This window comes from Aythya fuligula, chromosome 3 (genome assembly GCF_009819795.1).
Source record: "Aythya fuligula isolate bAytFul2 chromosome 3, bAytFul2.pri, whole genome shotgun sequence".
Lineage (NCBI taxonomy): Eukaryota > Metazoa > Chordata > Aves > Anseriformes > Anatidae > Aythya > Aythya fuligula.
The window spans coordinates 83507309-83530253 of NC_045561.1; the positions used below are offsets into that span (position 1 = coordinate 83507309).

At 37.3% G+C, this 22945-nt stretch overlaps 1 protein-coding gene across 1 annotated transcript in view; it reads right to left on the bottom strand.

The window, feature by feature from the left end:
* The window catches only part of MAP3K5 (mitogen-activated protein kinase kinase kinase 5), a 99141-nt gene that overhangs the window by 10689 nt on the left and 65507 nt on the right, over positions 1 to 22945 (bottom strand). Inside the window, exons 12-24 of the mRNA XM_032183859.1 lie at positions 22847 to 22896; positions 17738 to 17833; positions 16355 to 16436; positions 14301 to 14434; positions 11570 to 11697; positions 10659 to 10795; positions 9951 to 10056; positions 8845 to 9002; positions 8191 to 8368; positions 7137 to 7157; positions 5816 to 5993; positions 5551 to 5719; positions 2679 to 2864 (exon numbers count right to left, since the gene is read on the bottom strand). Coding sequence (XP_032039750.1) covers positions 2679 to 2864; positions 5551 to 5719; positions 5816 to 5993; positions 7137 to 7157; positions 8191 to 8368; positions 8845 to 9002; positions 9951 to 10056; positions 10659 to 10795; positions 11570 to 11697; positions 14301 to 14434; positions 16355 to 16436; positions 17738 to 17833; positions 22847 to 22896 — 1623 coding nt within the window. The remainder of the gene's footprint in view (positions 1 to 2678; positions 2865 to 5550; positions 5720 to 5815; positions 5994 to 7136; positions 7158 to 8190; positions 8369 to 8844; positions 9003 to 9950; positions 10057 to 10658; positions 10796 to 11569; positions 11698 to 14300; positions 14435 to 16354; positions 16437 to 17737; positions 17834 to 22846; positions 22897 to 22945) is intronic.

Below are 22945 nucleotides of genomic sequence, written 5' to 3' on the forward strand. Positions count from 1 at the left end.
AGAAAATAATTTAGATAACCAGGGGATTTCATTTGTATGTTGTGCCATTACCTCTTTCCTTCTATTTTTAACTTTATCTGATGAGATAGGTATCTACACTGGCTTGCTCCTAATTCTCTACAGACCTGCTTTCAAACCATGTTTAGCCATACTCCTGGGTGCCTCTATGGATACTCCATGTTAGACACAGAGTGTGGATACTCCAGATAATTTCCAACTCCCCCGTGACAGGGAAGAAGCAAGTGGGGTGACAGCACTACCATGAAATACCCAGTCGGAGCATCCAGCAATAACACATAACAGCTTAATGCTGTTTTTCAGGCATGGAAGCAGTCGAAAGCACAGATCTGCACGAAAAGAACTCCAGAAGTTACAGAAAGAGACAAATCAAATGGGATTTAGAAAGCAATGAAGCTATTCAAAGCCTTATTGAGAAAACAGTAGCAACTACAGTTTGTTTAAAAAAAAAAGCATCAAGAAGGTGGTTCGTTCTTAAGTCTTCCTGAAAAAAATGATTAATTTATTTCTTTCATATTGTTAAAACCTCTCTGTAAGAAAAGTGAAGTAGCACATATGATAACTTGCATATCTTCTGAAGGCTGGAAATGTTATTAATGATATTATCACTGCCCTAAAGAAACCATGTTCAGTAAGCAGTGATTTATATAGGTAGCTGTACCAGGTTGGCTGGGATGGAGTTATGTTTTCTTCACAGTATCCTGTAGGGTGCGGGTTTACCTGCCGGCCAGGAGCAAAGCCCCACAGTACCCAGGCCTCCTCGGTTCTGTTCCCAGTGGCCACTAGATGGCACTTGGACACTGCAGGAGAGCTGTCAGCATCCCAGGGGAGCCTGCCCTGTGCCGGACACATTGGGCAGAAGCTCCCTAAAACCCCCAAAGGCTTGCCCATGGCCCTCTGAGGCAGCGCGACTCCTGCGTGCAGGCACCCAGCAGCTCCCCAGACTGACTCCTACAAACATCAACAAGTTCAGCTCACTGTAGCGTATTTAAGTACTACGGAAGCATGATGCAACTTTGTCAAGAACAAAAATCCACAATAACATGATTTAGCTATTCAGACTACAGCAGAAAGTACCTTTTCTTGGTTGCCCTGAAGAGGATATCCTGAATATTAACAGGGCAATAATCTCAGGGTAACGTCTAGGTCCTGAGAACAAGGGAAGTACTTCCTCTCACTTCTAGCAATATCCCCAGCCTGTGCAATAATCTGAGGTCTTGATGCAGATCTGGATTTCAGTATTCTATGATGAATATCTAATATATGTCAAAAAATAAGGCTGGACACATACAAAGTGATTTTTTCTTTGACCTTTTTGTAGGTTAATCTTAGTTAAATAATAGGCAAGATACTAAGGGGAGAGAAATTTGTAAGTTAACTTAAAAACATCAACTTAAAATGATTAACAGAAGAGGGTAAAATATTTATGAAAAAGAGCATGAGCTCAAGCAGTTATCACAAAACAACTGATGCACAGCAACGTCTGTCAGAAACCCAACTCAGATATTTGTACTCTTCCCCCCCCAACTGGTCTCTCGACCTTGTACATGTTTATTTCTTCCAACCATCACAGCTGTACTGATATGAAGCTAAACAGAATGGAGAGCTGAAGTGTACTCAAAGCAAAGGCTCAGAAATCCCTCCTTTGGAGAAACCTCTCTTACAGATTAATTTCACATATTAGCTTTTGTTTTGTTACACAGAATCTACTTCTTTGTCAGTGTAGTCTATGCAACAAACAGATTAAATCCTTCCTGACAGCTCTGTTACTTCTCAGAGTACACAAGGTTAAAATGCTGACAAAAGTCATCTATCTCAAAACGCCTACTTGGACTGTCATCTCAGTTTTTACTACAGAACTTCACTCTGGACACACTGATGCCCAGCACAGCTACATCCTCCCATGTCAATTATTCATCTTAATCATTAAGCATAATTCTTTGTGAACTAACTTTGAATACATAACTCAAGAAAAGAACATTTGCTTTTGGTAAACTAGCTATTTAAAGGGTGTTACTGTGTCTGTTTGGGTGCTGCTCACTGTGGGATATCAAAACTTACATTAATTGCTTGAAGAAAGGTATCCTGTTTTTCTTCTTTCTTATCCTGCTTATTATACATTAAAATGAAAAGGGCTAATTTGTAAGAATTCTGCTAACCAAAATTCTAGAATAAGAATATAATACATTATAATGTAGACAGGCTATTACTTGAGGCTATTTAGTGGTTTAATGCATTCGTTTTATAAAAGAAGTTCAAGAGATCTCATTTACATAGGGCAAGCTTGACTATCAGTGTTTATCTTAGTTATCGGAAATCCTTCCAAAAAAAGATATTTTTTCCTGCTTTTATTATTACAAAGTTTATGCAACAGTGATAAATGAAGATTCTTTAATCAACAAAATCTCAACAACTGTGTTCAGGGTTTGCATCCTGCCAAAGGATCACGTGGCAAACAAACTAAATTGTGGTTGTGGACTGTTTTTTTTTGTTTGTTTTGTTTTGGTTTGTTAGTGTTGTTTCATTATTACAAGTTCAAAGTTCTCAAATGTTATTGTTTCAGTATCTCTGGAGGAAAGTTGATGAAGTTATGTTTGCTTCTGGTTTCTAGGTTTCTGCAGTTTTCTTGCATAAAGTATTTACTAAAAATGACAACTTACAGCATCTTGAAAACCGAACAACACAAGTTGCACTTGACTGATACCATGGCTGTCAAAGTCTAACTCCAGTTTCAGTTTTGAAAGAGTGGTTGCGATGATTTTACGATCAGTGGACCGTACAAACTCTCTGAGGCTGGAAACGAGCGTCATAATATGTTCCCATTTTAGCTTCGGCTCTTCAGCTCCCTGGTAGAGGAAGAGAGGAAACAAAGTAGTTTTGATAGCCATCTTTTGAAATGCACACCCAGTGGTCCTTAATCCAATAATGTCAGTTAGCAATATGAATTTTCAGAAACTCTAAAGATATAGTTAAGGCAAAGTGCAACTGCAAGCCAGGTTACAGTGGCTGTGTAACTACAGCTGTAGCACTGAGCTTCCTGCTAATGCAGATTACCCGACTAGCAAAAAAGCTAACTTTATTTTACAGTAGTTGCTGAAGTATACATACACACTATATATGTCTGACTGTACAGGAGCAAAAAGACATGAATTAATATACTCTGAACTAGGTATTACAGACCACTCTGAATTGAAAAAAAACAAACAAACACATACTTTGAAGTGACTCTTTTCAGAGTGCCTCTGAAAGACAACATACAAAGTCCCACTGTAACATTTAAAAGAAGGAATTAGTCAAGGTTATGGAGAAGGCTCAGAAAGAGACTAATTCTTTCCTGCATGACTTCCCCATAACGGAACTTTCACACTCACCTATTGCTAAAGCAGGTCTACAAATCTCATCCTTCTCTATTACAAATACTTGTGCCTATCTTTAAAGCTCACGTGTTTTTGCATGAGCTACAAAAGCAGCAAAAAGCTCAAAAGCTTTCATCCGAATAACCAGCGTGAGTAACTACGAAGCAAAAGACTGTTTACTCTCTGAAGTTATGCCAACTGAACATAAATTTCAATTCCAAATCTCAAAATCAAGTCAGAGATAGAAAACCATACTAGATGTTCAACATGCAATATTAAAACACTTTTTTTTTTTTCTTGAGGGAAGTATTTATAGAGACTAAAGATATCTAGTATCAATTTCCGTAACAGAAGGACATGCTGTGTTTGGTTCTCTTGTATTTGCCAGTTTTATGCCATAATGTTACAGCTGGCTAGGCATCAAGAACTCTGTTTGCCAATAATGTTCAGTTTTTGACTAGTTAATTAATTCTGATCTGGTTGAAACCAAGATCATTTGTTTGTTGGGGGGTGTGAGAGGGAGAAGAGGGATGCTCACAACTAAAGCACCTCTGAGATAAAAATTCTACCTTCTGACCCTGATCTGTTTTGATTTGAAGAATTCATCTGACTACAGTCTATACTGAAGTTGATCCCTCCCTCTGTCCGACAGTATCCGATCTCCTTTCCCTGTAAATAATTAAGCAGCCATTAGGGTAGAGAGGTGGACACAGAACAGATTCGAAGTCCCTCGAATGCATGCTGGGAACAGGGGAACCAGCATGGCTCCCTAATAGGGAACAGAGGTCTATTTTGGGGAAGGTCATTCTCCTCCCCTTGTGTTCACCCATGACCACTTCGCTGAAATCATTCTTATGAAAAAGTTCTTATGACTAAAGTGCTAAGAAAACCTAAACCCTGATAAGGCCCAACAAGCAAGTCAGGCTTCTATCTATTGGTACTTTCTGGCATTTAAGCAGGGCATAATGGGTGGACACCTCAACTGCCCCTTAACTGCAGCTACCACCACTTTCAGGTGGTTTGAGCCAGTTTTCTATTCTCTGACAAGGAATAAAATAACAACTGTCTTTTATAGCAGCACTCTTGCAAAGCATGGATCACTGGCGTATCTCTTGTTGCCTTCTATTTTAATACTTTCTGTAGTTATCAGGACAATTGTTGTGTTTTTCCAAGAATTAGAAGCCTTTTTTTATTATTATTATTATTTGGTATGGCAGCAATTTCCAGTTACTTGAGCTGTGGTACATGCATAAGAATTGTATTGGTTCCATCAGTTTCCCAAACAGTACTATTTTTAGAAGCTGATTTGCCACATTTCACACAAATATGTTTCAGACCAGCAATACTCAGCCTTGAGAATCAAGTGAGTCAATTACCTACTAACACGCGTTACAAACAAGAACAAAAAAATCATGTCATCCAATTTCAGTGTTGCAACATTTAGCAGTGTGGGGATGACCTGTAATTTATTCAGTGTCATTCTGAATTGATACATCATAATGAATCATCGCCACAAAGGAGCACCAAAAGGTCATTCTGCAATTATTTTGCTGTAACTCCCACTACTACTCCATCTTCCCGCCCCTCCATATGTGGCTCCCAGCTGCTGCGAGGAAGAGCGGCAGTTTATTTTCTACCTAGTCCCGTCTCTCCCCTTCTGTGGCTGTTGGCTGGAAGGCAAGGGTTTACCAGTCACTCTACTCTTCTCTATGTAGTACCCTAACTTAAGGCCAGAGCAGGCCAAAAAGACCTAACCCTCTCTGCATCAAACCAGTCACTCAGAAGATGGAACTCTACAAGAAGCTCAACCTCCTGGGCATGACAGACACTACGTGAGTTGATCTGAAGTCCTCAGTTGATACACGAGCAAAACAATATCATGAAATCATGTTTGCCATTGTCCAGCCAGCACTAGTATGCAGGTGTTCATATGGTAGGTGCTAAGAACATAAAATGCATATCTAATGCAGCATAAACATAATTTTAGAGCCTATTTTATTAGCCCCAATAAAATAATAAACTGTGAAAGCTTATATTGCATATATTTTCTAGTTTAATCAAGTGATATTTTTTGATTGCTTTACTATGTGTAAATTTGAAATTTCCAGGTAATTGTAGATAAGTCTTCAAATTCCACTTTTTTTTTTTTTTTTGCTGCCTTTTGAAATTACTTTACCTGAGCCAAAGCTTCCATCAAGTTCCTCACCACCTTCTCTTGGTCCTCAGTTAATATCCTATGAAGGGTGGCTCTCCTTTCGCTATCCTTCTTCAGCATGAAAAACCCAGAATCTTTCTCTTCAGGTGAAGGAGGAGCACTGTGATCCTCAAAATTTTCATCTGGGATACTGAATGAAAGATGCTCAGTGAAAAGGAACTTTATAAAAAAAACAACTGTAATGCACATGTTCCTGATACTGACACAAATGTCAGATAGCCCTTACCTCAGAAAAAGGGACCTGATTCCCTTCCCATCTTTTTCTCCACAGGATTTGGCTCTTGTTTTGAAAGAGAATGGATCGATTTTTAGTTCTGTATCCGGTGAGACTGAACCATATTCACTGCTGCTACTTGTATCTTCCACCAGAACAGGAACAGGTAAGGATATACTCCGAAGATACTCTATTTAAGAACATTTAGAAAGTAGAATTAAATAGCATCAACACAGTTCTGATACAAAAAGGTTATTCATTCAGACGAAACAAATTCTGACTCCTGTCTTTCCCCACACAGACAAAATATTAAAGATAAAATGAACAAAAAGCTCCTAACATTTGTCCTTCAGGAATAGTTACCCTTCAGGTATGCTTTTACTGAAAGTGTTCTTCAGATATTGGAAATCCTGGGCTCTTTGCCTGCTTACTTCCAGAACTTCAACACTGGAGTGAATGTGCATCACACGTTACCAGTATGCACTCTGAGCAATAACAAAATGTTCCTATAGGGTAAGTCATGCATGCACATTCCAATAATTTAGTTTTAAATGTCTCTCTATATAGAGCTTATTTATCTATTAGAATATAAAAAGCATTTTTATATAATATAAATATCTTATTACATATATTTATGTATCAGATTTGTACAAATTTAATTAGTTCATAGGCTTTGATTCATAATAAACGTGAACGTTAAAAGGTGGGGATTTTTTTTTCTATTAATCAAGAGTACGTACAATTACTGTTGCAAGAAACTATCAATACCTCTTTCATATGTCCACATTTCAAAATGTGCTTCTATTCAGCAGGAAGCTAGCTTTTTTTTTTTTTTTTTTTCTCCCCTCTCCCCTCCCCACCTTCCACCCCCATTCTACCTGGACTATTTCCTGAAAAGGGATGTCAGCCAGGCTTGACATGGGGTCCCAAACAAATCCTGCTTCTGCACCACCTCCCTCACAACATTACACAAATTTAACCTAATAAAAATCTGTTTTCTTTCTCCACATACTTTGGCTCTATTGCTACCACACAACAGCCATTTGGTTCCCTGTTCAGAGTTCCACTAAATGGGCCCCATAACAACAACGCAGCTCTTCAAGCCTGTTTTACCCACCTGTATAGACAGTTAAGCCAAGGTAACATTACAAATATTTTTTTTATTAATTAAAATTTGTACAATGAATTAGAGCTTCCTAAGAAACATCATTTATTTTTATAATTATGCCCACTTATCTTTGCAAGAATTTGGTGTGGCAAATTATACCATAGTAAGTGATAGCCACAGTATCTACGCAGTTATGTTTTCATAGAAAAGTATGTTAAAACTCACCATTTGTGTTAGCTGAAAGAACTGTGGGAGACAAGCAAAGAAAAAAAATTAAGTTAATTGTGCTGAAATTAACTGAGGAAAGTAAGCGTAATCTAAAGAATAACTCCCTTCTCATTTTTATGGACCATCTGGACTCTCCTCTGTGCAAGCTCTTATTTTAAATAAGATTTATTGCCATTTAAAATTAAATTGAACCTGTAAAATAGAAGCTAAAAGCTATCATTCAGTGTTATCTCCTTTACCTAGTAGTTTCTTCTTGTAGGTATCATGCTAAAATTATGCAGAATATATATTTAATATATGCACATAAAATGTGTCATTCATACTTTCAAAACTTCTTAGTTAAATTCCATAATTTAAAAACATTGCAGGGAACGTGGCGGGGGAAATAATGCAGTTTGCTATGGGACAAGCATTATTTTGTTCGTATTACTACCTTATACAAAATGCACTCTGTACAAACATTATTTGAATGAAAACATACACACATCTGAAAAAAAAACAAACAACAAAACAAAGACAGAGAAAGACTTTTAGGGGTAGTAGAGAAGGAGATTCTAATCTTTTCTGCCTGGTTTCTAGTAACAGGATGCACGGCAACAGTTCAAATCTACATCAAAGGAGGTTCAGACTAGATATTAGGAAAAATTTCTTTACCAAGGGGGTAGTTAGACACTGGAACAGGCTTCCTAGAGAGGTGGTCAATGCCCTGTGCCTGTCTGTGTTTAAGAGCATCATCCAAATACCCCTTAACGATATACTTTGGATCAGCCCCAAAAAATTCTGACAGCTGAACTATCTTTGTAGGTCCCTTCCAAGCGAAACTATTCTATACTATTCTAAACCTTAATATTTAGTCACCTTAGTGACAACTTGCTAGCAGAATTCTGCTACAACAGTCTTTCTACAGAAAGCCACTGGAACAAAACACTACAACTGAACATTCATCTGGGATGGGGATCTACGTTCTTTGTCTTAAAGAAGAAATGATATTGTTTCCTGAAAATGATGATTTATAAGAGAGAAATTCCAGAGTGAGTTTAGCAACTGTTACCTGAGAGTTTTGAAGGGGACTTTCTTTTTTTGCTTGAAACCTTCAAGAATTCATCTACAAGTAGTTCATGAGCAAAAGCTCGTTTGTCAGGATCTGGTTCAAAGCAACGCAATATGAAAGCCTTGGCTTCTGCAGACATGGATTCAGGAATCTCTGGGTGTATTTTAAACATTCCCACCTGAGACAAAGGGAAAAAAATAAATGTTCTGCACTGTTCTTTTCTCAAATGCTAAATAACAAAAAACATACCAAATGTAGTATATTGTTATAGAAAGGTAATATCGAAACTTGATAACTAGGTCATTAATGCAAAGAACAAAATTATTGTCAACTGCGTAATTATTTGATCAAGTTAAAAAAATACAATTGTAAGGAGAGGCTCTCACAAAGTGGAGAAGTCAGAACTGCTTTTCTTTGCCTTAAAAAAAAAAAAAAGAGAAAAAATGCTAGTGAATAGCTGTTACTGCTCCATTACTCTCTTCAAATACACACAGCACTCCCACTCAATTGAATCAGCTCATTCTTCTTAACATCCTCATTAGTGAAGCATTTCCTTTATCATCTTTTCCTTATAATTCCAGCTTTTCCAAAACAGTCACAAGATTTCCTGTGTTTACAAGTACTGGTCTGAGTTGTACAAGGAAGATGTCTGACCTTAAACATAGCTGCTTGTGGTTCTCCCAGTTCATAAAATGGGGGTTTCCCTGTAGCCATCTCAATGATTGTGCATCCCAAAGACCAGATATCTGCAGCTTTCCCATAGCCACGAGGCCCTTTGTCAATGATTTCCGGTGCCATATACTGAAGGGTACCTGAAGGGTTCCACATGAAAAATGCAATAGATAGTGAAATAACAAGACAAATGAAATAAGTGGGAAGTGAATGGTATCAGGAGAGTTAACAAAAAACACTATTATTCAAAAAAAATTAGAAGTTTCCTCATGCATTAAACAAACTCAAAACACTATTCAAAATTTTATTTGTGCTAAAAGCATCTGATATCATGTACTGGTCTTGTATCTCTTCAATGACTGTGACAATTACTAGAGATTTCAAAGACATTGGATTAGATGTAATTTTTATTTACTGTGTTACATGGTAAGATGAAAATCAGGAAGATTAATCTGAATTGCATTCAGAGTGGAAAAGGAAGTGAAACTTGAACCTAAAATAGTAGATATTAAGGCTTCTTTTCTGATGGGAATCATCCTGATAAAGCATTCTGTTCTATTTAAGCAGAAGTTTAACAGACAAAGGAATTAAAATAAGAGTCACTTCTCATTTTGAGTAATTATTTAATATAGTGCCACTGCGTGATTTCATGATTTAACATCCAAATCAAATTATCAAGCAAAATGAGAACTAAGTTAAGCTTTTTTTTTTGACAAGCTTTGTAGATGATGCCAGGATGCCCAAACCAGTCATGAAAGAAAAAAAGTTAGCTTTAGGTCAGCACAATGAAAAAGTCATGTATACAGAAGAGGCAGACTCAAATGTGACACAGGAAAGACAGTGCTCTTCTACTGTGGAGGACTTTTTTTTGTTTTTATTTTTATTTTTTTGTCTCAAGTGCAACTTCTAAAGCAGCGTTGTCTATGTGTCTTTGAACACCGCATAGCTTAAGAGCAAGTATACCTAAATTAGCTTACACTTCCAGTGACTTTTTACATTGATTTGAAGTCAATATAAGTTATGCAGCTATGAAATATGACCCTATACTGGAAGTTGCAGTAATGAAAGAATCTCCTCTGAGAACATACCAGTAAAGGTTTCAGTACATGGGTTGATTCCTGCAAGTCTCTTTGAAGTTCCAAAGTCTGAAATCTTTAACACTCCACTGTATGTGTTGATAAGCACGTTATCACCCTAAGGAACAGAATATTCAGAGCGATTATTTTTCCTCTGCGTTTTGTCTCACTTGCATTACTTGTATCTCAAATACATCCTTTTGTAAGTAAGAATCACTTCCTGAAGCTCTTTAGCATGGACAAGAAAGAGAAATCAATAGCAGTCCCGCCTTATGTAATCCCATTATCAGAAATTTAATCTCAAAGCAAACTTCTCCATCTACAAGAATTTTAGTTTAAAGACCAAGACAGAGAAACACATCTTAAAAAAATAAAAAGAACTTTTAAAGTCTAGAATCTCATTGGAAAAGAAATTGTTCATATCCCACCCACAGTCTTCTTCACTCCTGATACATTTTAATGAAAGCTTGATCACAACATTGAAAACATAAGTACAAAATATCCGCTTTACCACATCTGATGCAGCTATATGTAATTTTTTCTAAAAAATATTTTGTTACTGTAAATTCAAGTTACAATGGCTCACTTATCTAATGCACACTTCAGAGTAGCATAAAGTCTGCAACAATGAACAGCTTCCAGAAGAAAGTTTAAGTTACAGAACAAATAAATGGGTTATGCAGTTGCATAACACCAGGCTTAATCTCCACAATTTCTCACCTTTATGTCTCGATGCACTATTTGATTATCATGGAGGTATTTTAATCCTTCAAGAATCTGCTTGGTGTAAAAGCCAATTGTCTGCTCATTATTTTTTAATGGTCCCCATTTTGATCGTAGAAGAGCAGAAAGACTGCCTATAATTTTGGAGAGGAAAAAAATGAGAGTGAAACCAAATTAAATTCTACTTTTTCTCCCAAAGGATAAGCAAAGTAACAACAACCAACAATCCCAAACCAAGTGCAGCTACCTCTTGTATAATGAAAGGCCCTCTCTTGGAAATACTTTCTTTCATTTTCAAATTCCTGACTAATTAAAAAGAGTCTCTAAGTGTCTCCACTGGCCTTGGCTGCAGCAGATATATTCTCTCAATCAAACAGATCAGAACCTTTTTAGTCAATGTGCTCATCTCTGTTATGCTTGGAGAGAAGTTGTCCAAGAAGAATGTTGTGAAAGAGTAAAAAAGGGTGGGTATACATACACATGCCTCTGTACATAAACCAAATCCACGGCATCTCAAGAAGCTAAACCCCGCAAGTGGTATTTTCATTATGTCTGGCTGGTGTAACTTCTTTGGTCTCAAGTAGAAACAACAATGGCCAGTCACAATTCTCTTGTGTTAGGTATTTGAAAAGGGCTCAGTCATTGGAGACTAGCTACAGTCTTCCTAGTAGGATGACCACCAACCACCTGGCACAACAACAATCTGAGCTGTATCTGTAGCACATCTTGCATAAATCCTGATGAACCACTTGGAAAACCCTTACAGTTTTTTCCATTAATTTAAGAAAGACATATTAAAGAATGTATTTTTTTTTGCATGAAATACATCGCTCTGCAGTGCTATAGGTCTTACATTTTTAAGAGGTTAAGCAAAAATAATCACCAAACCAGTCTTGACCACTACTTACCACCAGGCACCTGCTCCATGAATATCTTAATGAAACCATCCTCACTAAGAGATCCTAAATACTGGACAATGTTCTTATGTTTGAGATGCTTATGCAAAGCTATTTCTTCATGCAGAGGTTGGGAGTATCTGTAAAGAAAAGAATTTATACAATACTGAGCTTTAGGAATAAAGTCTTGGGTTTACTAGGGTAAAGTTTTATTTCAAGTCCCATGAGACATATTTACAGTGAAGTACTGCATACAGTAATACAATATGATCTGTTAGACAGATTTAACGTCAATGGTTATAACCACCACATAATAAGAAATCATTCACATATGAATATACACAGCATACAAAATAATATGTAATATTGTGTACACACACAAAATGTGGTAAGTGTACATTTATTTACATAGACAGACTAGGCACAATAATTTGTGGAAAAGGAACTACAATCCAGCTCAACAGAAAGAGAATAAATGGTTGTATTTAGACTAGTGTCAAAGTGAACTAGTAAACAATTGAGTTAATGTATAATTAAGATCAGCTGAATAATTAAAACAAATCACCATTTAAGTTTCTACTAATAAAGGAGGAGCCTTTTCTGAAAGCAAGAGTGGATAGCTATCAAAGTAAGAAATCAGGAGTCTTTTCATGGAGACAGATTCGGAAGAACTGATGAGAATAATTTCAAAATTAGTTTAGTCAAAGATCAAGTATTTTTCAGAGATGTACGCTTTTTCTGCAGTCTTTTTTGTCAACATTTCTGAAGTCCAGATCCTTCTGGTGTGGAACAGCACCAGAACTCTACCTCAGAAGCTGACGTGGTCCCCTGAGCAAGCTCTAACACTCTTCTTCCACCCACGGGTGAGTCGCACACACCCTGGCAGGTTAGCTGCCAGATCCTGTGTTTTGTCTGGCAAAATTTAGGTAATACATTCAGAGTCTGGTGGCTAATTCCAACAAAATACTAACGTCTGTAGTCATACTTTCAGGATAGGTGAGATAGATGTTGGACACAGACTTCTCCGTTGAGTTCAAGAAGTAGCTGCAGTGTGTTGAGCGTGTGAAGACATGTTCAGATGCTTATACTGAGGGAGTACTAAATTAAACCACAATCTTAACCTTGCAGCTAACTGTGACCAGAAGAAACATTCTCTCCCCCTTCCTTTTCACCCTTGGCAGGTTGCTCTCAGCACAAATTTTGAGTGATTTTGACTGGTGACATTTTGGCCTCCTGACAAACTGGCAACAACACTTTCACTTATTCATATTTGTGCTGGGGAAATTAGGGGTCAAGAGATGGTTTTCTGCTGCTTCAAGTCTAGGATTTAGTTCTTCCTGGAGCCAGTAAAGTGCCAGTCCCAGGAATGCAACCCAAGTTCTTGGGGTAAAAGCACCTGTGAGCTCCACTCTTTTGGAGCAAGTAGTTACCAGTTCACCCTAACAACAGCCTCAAGCTACAAATGGAGGCTGAACTCTAAAAAGTAGAGGGAAAAAAAAAAGGGGTCATCTCAAAATGCCTCTGGAATATGAATGTTATAGAAAATAAAAAGTATTTCATTAAAGGAAGTGTGACCCTCATGCAGCCCTCAGTCTATGCACTAAAAATAATTCGAGTTTCGTCACACCCCTCTGCACAACAATAAAGATTCCGACTACCCTGTTAGTCATTCAGAAATTCAAAAATCATCTGAGGTTACATTTCTGAGTTGTACCAGAATATTAATTCAGAGTGGCAACAGAAACATGCATGTAATTCTTCCCCCAGAACTGTTAAACTACGCAGTTAATTTAGTCTTGAGCAACTTACATAATTAAGCAAATAAAATAAATCCCTAAGAAAATTCTCTAGAAAGATGTAGGATTTCTTGGAATCATAGAATCTTAGAATTATTTGGATTGGAAGGGAACTTAAAGACCATCTACTTCCAACACCCCATCCACCACAAGCACGGGGACCTCCCACTAAACCAGGTTCTGAAAGCCCCATCCAGCCTGGCCTTGAACACCTCCAGGGATGGGGCATCCACAGCTTCTCTGGGCAACCTGTGCCAGGCCCTCACCACCTTCAGACTGAAGAATTTCCTCCTTATACCTAAACTCAGTCTACCCTCTGTTAGTTTACAGCCACTAACCCTTGTCCTGCCACCATGCTCCCTGACAAAGAGTCCCTCCCCGGCTTTCCTGTAGGCCCCCTTTAGGTACTGGAAGGCTGCCACGTGGTCTCCCTGGAGGCTTTTCTTCTCCAGGCTGAACAACCCTAGGTCCCTCAGCCTGTCCCTCCTCTTCACAGGAGAGGTGCTCCCGCCCTGGGACCATCTTTGTGGCCCTCCTTTGGGCTCATTCTAATACATCCATGCCCTTCTTGTGCTGGGGGCCCCAGGGCTGAACGCAGCATGCTTCTTACAAACATGCTTAAGACAGAGCTTTTCACAAGGTATTTGAGCAAGGTTCTGTATTTCAGCAGTATTTCTTTTGGAAGGAAAAATTATTGTGAACTACTAAGACCAAAACTAGAAAACAAATTCTCAGTAATTGCAATCATAAATCATTCCATAACATGGAAATGTTTCCTTACAAAGAAAGGGAATTACCATGATATAACTGACAATTTATTGACAGCTTTGTGAAAGAGTGATGGGAGCTCTTCCTTCAGATCACTTAATCAGATTTTGGTTCATTAAATTACTTAATAATGAAAGCATATAATGCACAAAGTCTGGAATAAGGCTCAATTACCATACCTGCTATCTCTTTCTGGGATTTCTTTAATAGCAATTCTGACTTGATTGCTCAAATCTCGTCCTGCGTATACAATGCCGTATGTTCCTTTCCCCAGAACTACTCGTTCACCATTTTCATCATATTCATAATCATACTGCAAAACAAAAAACATTTAAATGAAACAGAGGTAAGATGTATTTCATCTGACTCCATGCACACAACCAAGGCATCTAGGACGTTAGCTTCTTTCTTAAGACTACATAGGAGAGGAAAATACTTAAAGATGACAATTTGAGTACTGTGCAGACATGCTCTTGTCACTCCACTGTCTTTACGGAAAGCATTGGCTTCTAAGGTAGCCATCTAAGGTAAGTGTGAAAAGCTAAGCCGGCCTTTATCTGTTCTGTGTAGTTACATTTATATATTTTAACATCACCCGCAATCCTATTGGCAGGAGTAAAGACAGCAAAGGACGACAGAGGGCACTCTGCACCAAACTGAGAACTTCAGCTTCTACCCAGACACACAAAGCAAGTGTGTCTTAATTTATTCCAGATGCTCTCCTGACCTGACCACATCTTCCAAAAACAGCACAACCAACTTTGCCAGTGCCAGGTCAGACAGCAGAGCGTGCCAATGGAGGTTAGTCAGGATTGCAGTGTATTAACCATGGTTTCGGCTGAATTTTAATTTCAAAGAGTTTAAGGCCAGCCCAGAAACGGTCATTAGATTATCTCATCTGTCCGCTTGTGTAACACAGACATGTAATTTCACTTGCTCATTCCCATGCTGAGACCAGTAGCTCAAGACTAAATAAAGCATTTATATTTTCCCTGCAAATGAAGATTGATATCTTTTTAGTAAAAGATTCAGATAAACCACTACTAGCTTTAGTAATATTTCAACAGATTCTCAGGGTGAAGTCATTCCTCTTATTTTTAATTCTTATGTCTTTTGGCATCGCTATATTTAATTGTTGTTTTTTTTTCCTCTACTAAATTAAAGAGCCTACTAACAATTAGCAATTTTCCCTGTAAAGATACACACTATAATCAAGTGACCTACTGCTTTTCTTTTTGCTAAAATAAAACAATTAGATAATCATAGTTTCTCATTATAGGGTATTTTTTTTTAGCCCACATGTCACTCTAGTGGTTTCCATTTGTCCCATCTCCAATTTCAGATATACTATAAAAATTCCAACATCAAAACTGGGACAGAGTACTGGATTTATTATTCAATACTGACTTTTTCAGTTAGTTTCAGATGTCTCCAGAGATCCAGGACACGATCCTAAATATTCCAGCTTGTTTCCTGCCGCCTACAAGAAAATCTAAAGACCTCAAGTATTGCATTGCACTCAGTGGCCTTGCATTCACTTCTCAGCTATGTGTATGTTCAGATAAAAAATCAAGGTGGAAATACAGTGTAATGACATACACATGCAAGCTATAACTCAGCTAACATGGTTGATAGCAGAAGTAAGGCATCCTAGGCTTCACTGAGAGTTAGTAGGCTAAGGGTAGAAAGACTCCCACCCACACCATCATCATCATTTGATTTGAGTTTGCTGCTCATTACGATGCTTGCCTACATATCGTAACTACCATGGACAAGCCTTCCCCAACTACAATTATATCCTTGTTTGTTATGCAGATGACCTGCCAATAATGTAAGTGTACATGACGCCAGTGATGCATGAAATAGACAGTCTATAAATTTAAACAGATGTTAATATTGCCTGACTATGACTAGACTCTGAAGTAACTGTAGCAAGAATTACTTTGCAATGAAGTGCAATTATGAAGAATTTCAGATGAGTACTTTCTCAAGTGGGTATGCTAACTGAAATAAGCAATTAATCTACGTTGGGTATAAAACCTGGATGTGTTACAAAGAATCATTAAATAATAATTAGTAGGGGATAAAGTTTTGTAAACCATAGCTTTCACTTAACTTCTTTTAGAGAAGGGATGAGTAATTTATTCCCTTAGTGAAACTCTACAGTAGAAACCCATAATAGTTGGTGGGTTGAAAATAAGTTTAAAAAAACGACAAAAAACACACTATATACCTCCAGGGAGTCTCCATCACATTCCCCTTCCTCTGTAGTCTTCCCTATTTCTTCAGTGATGCTGTTCACCATGTCAAAAAACCTGTTAAAAGCAAGAAAAAGAAAATTTAAAAAATGCAAACACATATTTGAGACAGCATGGGGACATACAAAGCACTTCTCTCTAAAGTACTGAATGAACTGAAAGATTAGATTTAAGCATAGATTGGGTGTAAAAGCTCATTTGTCAGCAAAAAGGAAAAAGAAGATTTTTTACATGGAGATTTAACAGCAAAACTAGCACCTCCCCTACTTAATTAATGTCCATCTTTTATATGTGATGAGACATCCATGATGTCTGAAATTATCAATAGAATTCGCATTTCAAAAATCTACGTACATATTGGGTGAAATTCTTGTCCTATAACATTGTTCCTTTACATCCAGTGAAAGCACTGAAGCATTTTGTAGAGCAGAAAGACTAGTTTCAGTTTCAATGAAAGGGGGGGGTGGTATTTTTCAAATTCCCATTAAAAAAAATATCACTACATATGACTTACCTCCTTTGAAAAAACATAGGCAAAAATATCATGCCAAGCTACTGCTCACTCATCTTCTGAGAAATATTCACATACAAAGGGAACACGGTAAAAGAACCCGTATTGACTGGAGTTGATGAGACGACGAGCTAAGAATTGAGCTTCAAGGTAGCCACAGCCATTAACATAAAGTAATACAGTAAATTTTGGTAAAGCTGCAGCCTTTTTAAGGACAAGAATACAAGAAATCCTCTCCAGGAACAATTCAAGACCAATTCTGGATCAATTCAAGACCACAGCCCTTAAGCTCAGAGCACAGAAGTGCAGCTTTGAGTAGCTAAAATACCCTTAATTTTGTGCAAACCCTTGCCAAGTTTCTAATAGGGATACTCCTACAGTCATACTTAAGTAACCGCAATGCTAATGTAAAGGACATCAAGTGTGCTTCTCTGTAATCAGAAATAAAAACTTCAACTACACTAAAAGAAAAATCTTAACGAGATCTCCTAGATTATTGTTGTTACTACAAATACTGCTATTTCAGAAAGCCCATTTGTAAGTTTAGAATGTTTTGTTCAATGTGGGGCAGCAAACACTTGTAGTAAGCCTTAACATGGAAAATAGTGAAAAATAATACCACAAAATACATAAAAATGTAAATCTTAATTATGTTTCTAGCATTTGTCTGAGCTTGTTCTCTGACTTTCAAACCTCATGCATCTCTAGGGTAGTACTATGCTTTCATGTAAAAGACTGCGACAACTGAGGATGCTCTCACCATAGTTCTGAAACAGTCAGCCACTGTTGTACACGCAGACAACATTCACCCTAACGCAGATTGTTTTTTGAAATAACTATGACACACCTTCTGCAGTGAAGTTCCGTGCAGAAATAGATTTGAAAGTCATCTGAGTTGTGCAGCACATACAGAAAACAGCACCGTTCTTCAAACTTCGAAATGCTGAAAGAACAGCCAAGTAGAATATGTTATTAGAAGAACACATATGGGCTTCTACCAGCTATGTCAAACCACACCAATCAACATATTTATTGTGAAAAAGCACCAGATTAAACCTAAAAAGCCATAGTCTTTCCTTACTGTAAAATTATATTCTTATATCCTCCAATGTTCATATTCAGTTGTCTGTTATCATTTGTTTTCTCCCCTACGCTGACCAACAAAAAGTAGGAGCAAAGAAGTTAAAAGAATGATTTAAATTGACGAGTCATTTTTGTTTCCAGTGCATTTAGGTAAGGGCCTTAAATGCTAGCCCTAAAGTCAGGATGAAACATTGCTTCAGGATCACGTTAGGAAGCTGGCCTTTGTACTGAAATCATGAATTCTTCCACCTTTAGAAATAAGCCACAGCTCAATCCTGAACACAAAGGTTTCCAATTGGTTCCATAGGAACTGGTAAAGTGATAGTATAATGGAAAAATATTTGTAAATTAAGTCAACGTTAAAAAAAAAGAAGAGGTGAATGACTTGACCAGCCTTGCCCACCCATTCCTTCCTTCAGTTTTGCATTCATAAACAGGAGTACAAATATAACGTAGAAATACGCATGACATTTTCTTATGGATGCATATATGCCTCAGGATAAAAGATGTACAAACTCTGGTGTAATTGCTAGTTTTGTACCCAAAGTAGTTTGCAGCTCTTGCAAAGATAATCATTCACCAGATTTTTTTTTCTATATACATGTCATTACCATGTTCATTAAAGAAAATACTAAACATTATTTGAAAGTGCTCTTTCTGTAATTCTGTCACATGTTGAGGGTCAGGTGTCAAGCTGATTCAGTGTAGTTGATTGCTAGTGTATCAGAAAGAGAAAAAAAAGGTGGCTAGAGCTGTTATGACAATATAATACAGTATTTGAGAAACCAGAACAAATTAACACTTCTTATTAAGATGCTATACAAAATCCACACTGCTAATGAAATCAACCTATTCTAGTTGGATCAAGATATTCATCATGGTTTTGATTAACTTAGAATAATATTCTACTTTATTTTGCTATATCTTGCCAAAGAATTTATGATTTAACATAACAGTTCTTTAAATGTCAGGATATACTTGTAAGTTTCAACATTTAATAGGTGTCTATGGTTGTTGCTTCTTTTTACGATTCCTACCGTAGATCCCTTGCTGTAACTTTTGATAAAGAAACTGCTGTTTAGACAAGCTGGGGATCTGCATTTCATAAAGCTACTTATAAGAAGACAGATTCATTACTACCTGTCATTGGGTGTTGATACTGGCCTATTTTTATCAGGAAAAGTTCATATGTACTAAGTGATACACACATCTAGGAACAGTCACTGCCCCTGGTTTACCAGTCAGCTTTCATTTCATTAATTTTTTCAAGCATACACATGAACTTTCTAGCTGTGGAGTGACTCCAGCTGATATTAACAGAATTACTCATTCATCTAAAGTTCCGTGTGAGTTTAAACATTTTACTAACATGACATGCACAGAAGCCATTAAAATAGCAATGAATAAAAAGGTAAGAATGTAGAGCATACACAGAGGCCAGGTAAATTCATAAATATTTAAGGCCTTTAAGGATGTTTATATCGGTTATATATATTGCTTTCTTCTTCGCCCCCCAAAAAGGAAAGTTAAGGTGGGGAAAAGAAAAGGAAGACTAAAAAATACAAAGTTATAAAAAGAAACTGTAATTTGCTTGGGAAACGCCTCATTTTGAGAGTTATTGAGCATATGTAATACCCACTGACTTCTATGACAGCAGAATTGGAGCTCAATTTGCAAAACTCAAAAGACAAGCAGGGAAGCACAATGCAACGTGGCCACGTGCCCAACTCATGTGCATCCAGAACTCCCATTAGCTAATGACAAATAGTGCAGATGCTGTAACTACTGCTAACTAATAATTCTAGATGAAGCAGCAGATAAAACAGTTAAGCGTTGGCAGAAACCGTAGAAAAGCAGCTTCATGGAATTTTTTATTTGTTTTCCAGAATTGAGAAGGATAGACACCTTCCGCTGTAATAACTAAGCAGTCTGACAAGATTCCAAATTTCATGAACTTGGGATGGAAGATGAACATCCCTGTTAATTCTTTAACTATGAAAAAAATTGATTGCAGATCTGAATCCAATTTTATCACTGTTTCTAACACTACATTTATTGTCATGATCTCTGTGGCATTTTCCCATGGAAACGACACAAGTAGCAGTTATTTCACAATCCAGGGCTTGTAATGAACACCAAGGATATTCCAATTTGTAGTCTACCAACTTTATTCTGCTACTTTATTTTTTATCTTTGAATTAGAAAAATAAATATCTTCTTGCTTATATAATGAATACTCGGGAGTTTTCTGGATAACTTGAGGAAGAGATGCCAAGCACCTTGGGGAAGCAGCTAGGTTCCAAAAGCTCTGATAAAGCCTTTAAGGATTAACAGTACTTTTAGCCTGATTCAATAATAAACATTTGCATTTGAGAGGTCAAGAAGGCATATGATGAAAGCCGAGATATTTACGTTAGTGCACAAACTACTAATCACTGAGTGTTTTTTTTTTTTTTTTTTTTAAGTTAAGCCCAATTACTATGATTTCCTGCACATAGAGTGTGATTCAGCAGTGTGTTCAGGGAGCTCTATACACATTTTCAGGTTCCTGTGCAACTCCTTAGAGTTGAACTCTTACTCATAAAATAAGACGCTGATTACACTGGCTGATAAGGACCACACAGAATAATTGTCCCCTCAAACATTTGCTTGAAGTATTTATCAAAAACATTACTCACTTCAGGGCTAGATGTCTGTTCAGCCCTGCTGCCAAGAGACTCCTCACGTAATGCAGTAAATGTTTATGGAGGCCTTTGCAGAAAAAGCCTCCAAGATCATGTACAAAGACCTCCCTTGTATGTTAAGGCTGCACCTCTAAACCTGGCTCTTACTAGTCTAGAGAGGCAGAGAATCTTTAAGAAGGCTGGGAACTTTCCCTTCCTAGACAGCTTTAAGTCTAGAAGTTTCAGAGGAGCCAAAAATAGTTCAGATACAAAAATAAATTAGAAACAGGCCTGGTTCTGAAGGATGTCCCACCCCGAAGAATATTTATCTTCATAAAGCCAGGAAAAAAAATGAAAAAGAAAAAACAACACTGAAAAAGGAAAAATTAGAAACTTGCATGTTTGAAAACTAGACTTATTCAGTTTTATAATTGTGTAAGACAAAGATTTCCCCCTTCAGCTCTTCACAGAGGCAGCCACTAAGTTTTCTAAAAACTCAGTGGCTCTTGACACTGGCTCATTTTAAAGTTTTCCAAGGGGTTTTGAACATCTGTCCAGATGAACAGATTGGAATTTCGATTGACAAATAATTGACTATTGACAGGTTTAAATAACAAATGAGTATACTAAAAAAGTACTAACCACACTATAGCTTAATAATGCCAAAAAAGTGTTTTTTGTTTTTTGTTGTTTTTTTTTTTTAAAGAAGCACAGCAAAACATACCGTAACCAAAACCCAAACCACACCAAACTAAATGTATCGTTGCAATTTTTGCTAAAAATAAGCTATATCCCACGGGATTGAACTTCTACGTCTATTGACGGTGTTTTGTTTTTAAGTTAGTTGTTGGAAGGAAAAATAATCATCCATCTGTGCAAAAAATGTACTGCAGACATAGCAACAGCTTTGTGTGTATGGAACAGATATTATTAGAACAGAGCAATGGCTATTTAAAAAAAAGTTAGACTTCTGGACTCTTTTTTAAATTACACTAAATACAAACACCAAGTGGAAAGTCACAGGATGCCAAAGTACAGATAAATCCTACAAAAACAAATGAGACTAAGAAGATCTGATCTAAAGGGAGCACAACAATGGTAGAACACTACTTTCGTAGTATCAGCAGGCACAAATTGCAAGGCTGGACCCTCTCAAACAAAAACGTACACTACATTTAAGCTGGGCTAGCAGTGCAGACCCACTGGCTCACAATACAACACAAACATCCCTGCTAAGAAAAACCTGCAACAAATAGTTCTTCCTAGCAGAAAATACTCCCCTGAAGCCAAGCAAAGTTTGCCAAAGATGGCAAAATTTCCTCCTTTGTTTGTATCTCACAGATCAAAGAAAACCTAGAAGGCTTTCAACGTGTAACATTGTACTCCTCTAATCCAGTCTTGCACGTATCAGTCTTGATCCCATGGCTTCTTAGTTCATGTTAACCTACTCCACATTAATCTTTGGGAGGTTATTTATTTACCTTTCCTATTGATTTGCTTTTTCAGTCTCTGAACCAATCTTTGAGCTTTTACTTCATGATCTGTCCACTACTCTGCCACTTTTATCATTATCATCACTGCATTGGCAATCTCCCCTCCCTACTCTCTGAAAGAGTTTTGGTACCATACCAAAAGCAAGCACAGAAAACCCGTACACCAAAACTCAAGAGATAAGCAATTAGGACACTTCAAGACACATTAACCCACCTCCCCATCTTCCCTAGTCAGTTCCTCATATCCTCCTTGTTTCTGCATCCACGCTACTTCCTGGCGTACATATTGTGTTCAACAAGCATCTGTGACAAGGACTACCTTCCTTGTGTTTATCACTTTCCCAGTATGTCAGAATCTCAGGGCACAACCACAGCTTTTGGATGCGATACAACTCAGTCAAGGTGACATGAAATGTTAGCAGTTACTATAATTCAACCTTAATTAGCATAAATTATGAACCTTACAAAAATATTAGTTCTTAAGTTTAACAAATATTGTTTCCTATTTTTGTACATAATGAACCCTGAAGGTGGTCACTCCTGAATCCAGACTAAGATTCCTGGGGCTTCACTAACAGCAGGGCATCTGTGGAAGTACTTGCAACATTCAGCTCCAATTTTGCGTCCATTACTCCACCAAGGTCCACAGCACTAGCTTAATATGATATTCATTCAATTACTCTTTTCATTTCAAAAAATGAAAGGGAAATAACTTACCTTACTCCCCTGATAGAAGCAGCACTGAAGTTCCACTCATGAATACCCTTCTGTAACACAAGAGAGGAAAAAAAGTTAAATAAAAACCCCTTCCTTTTG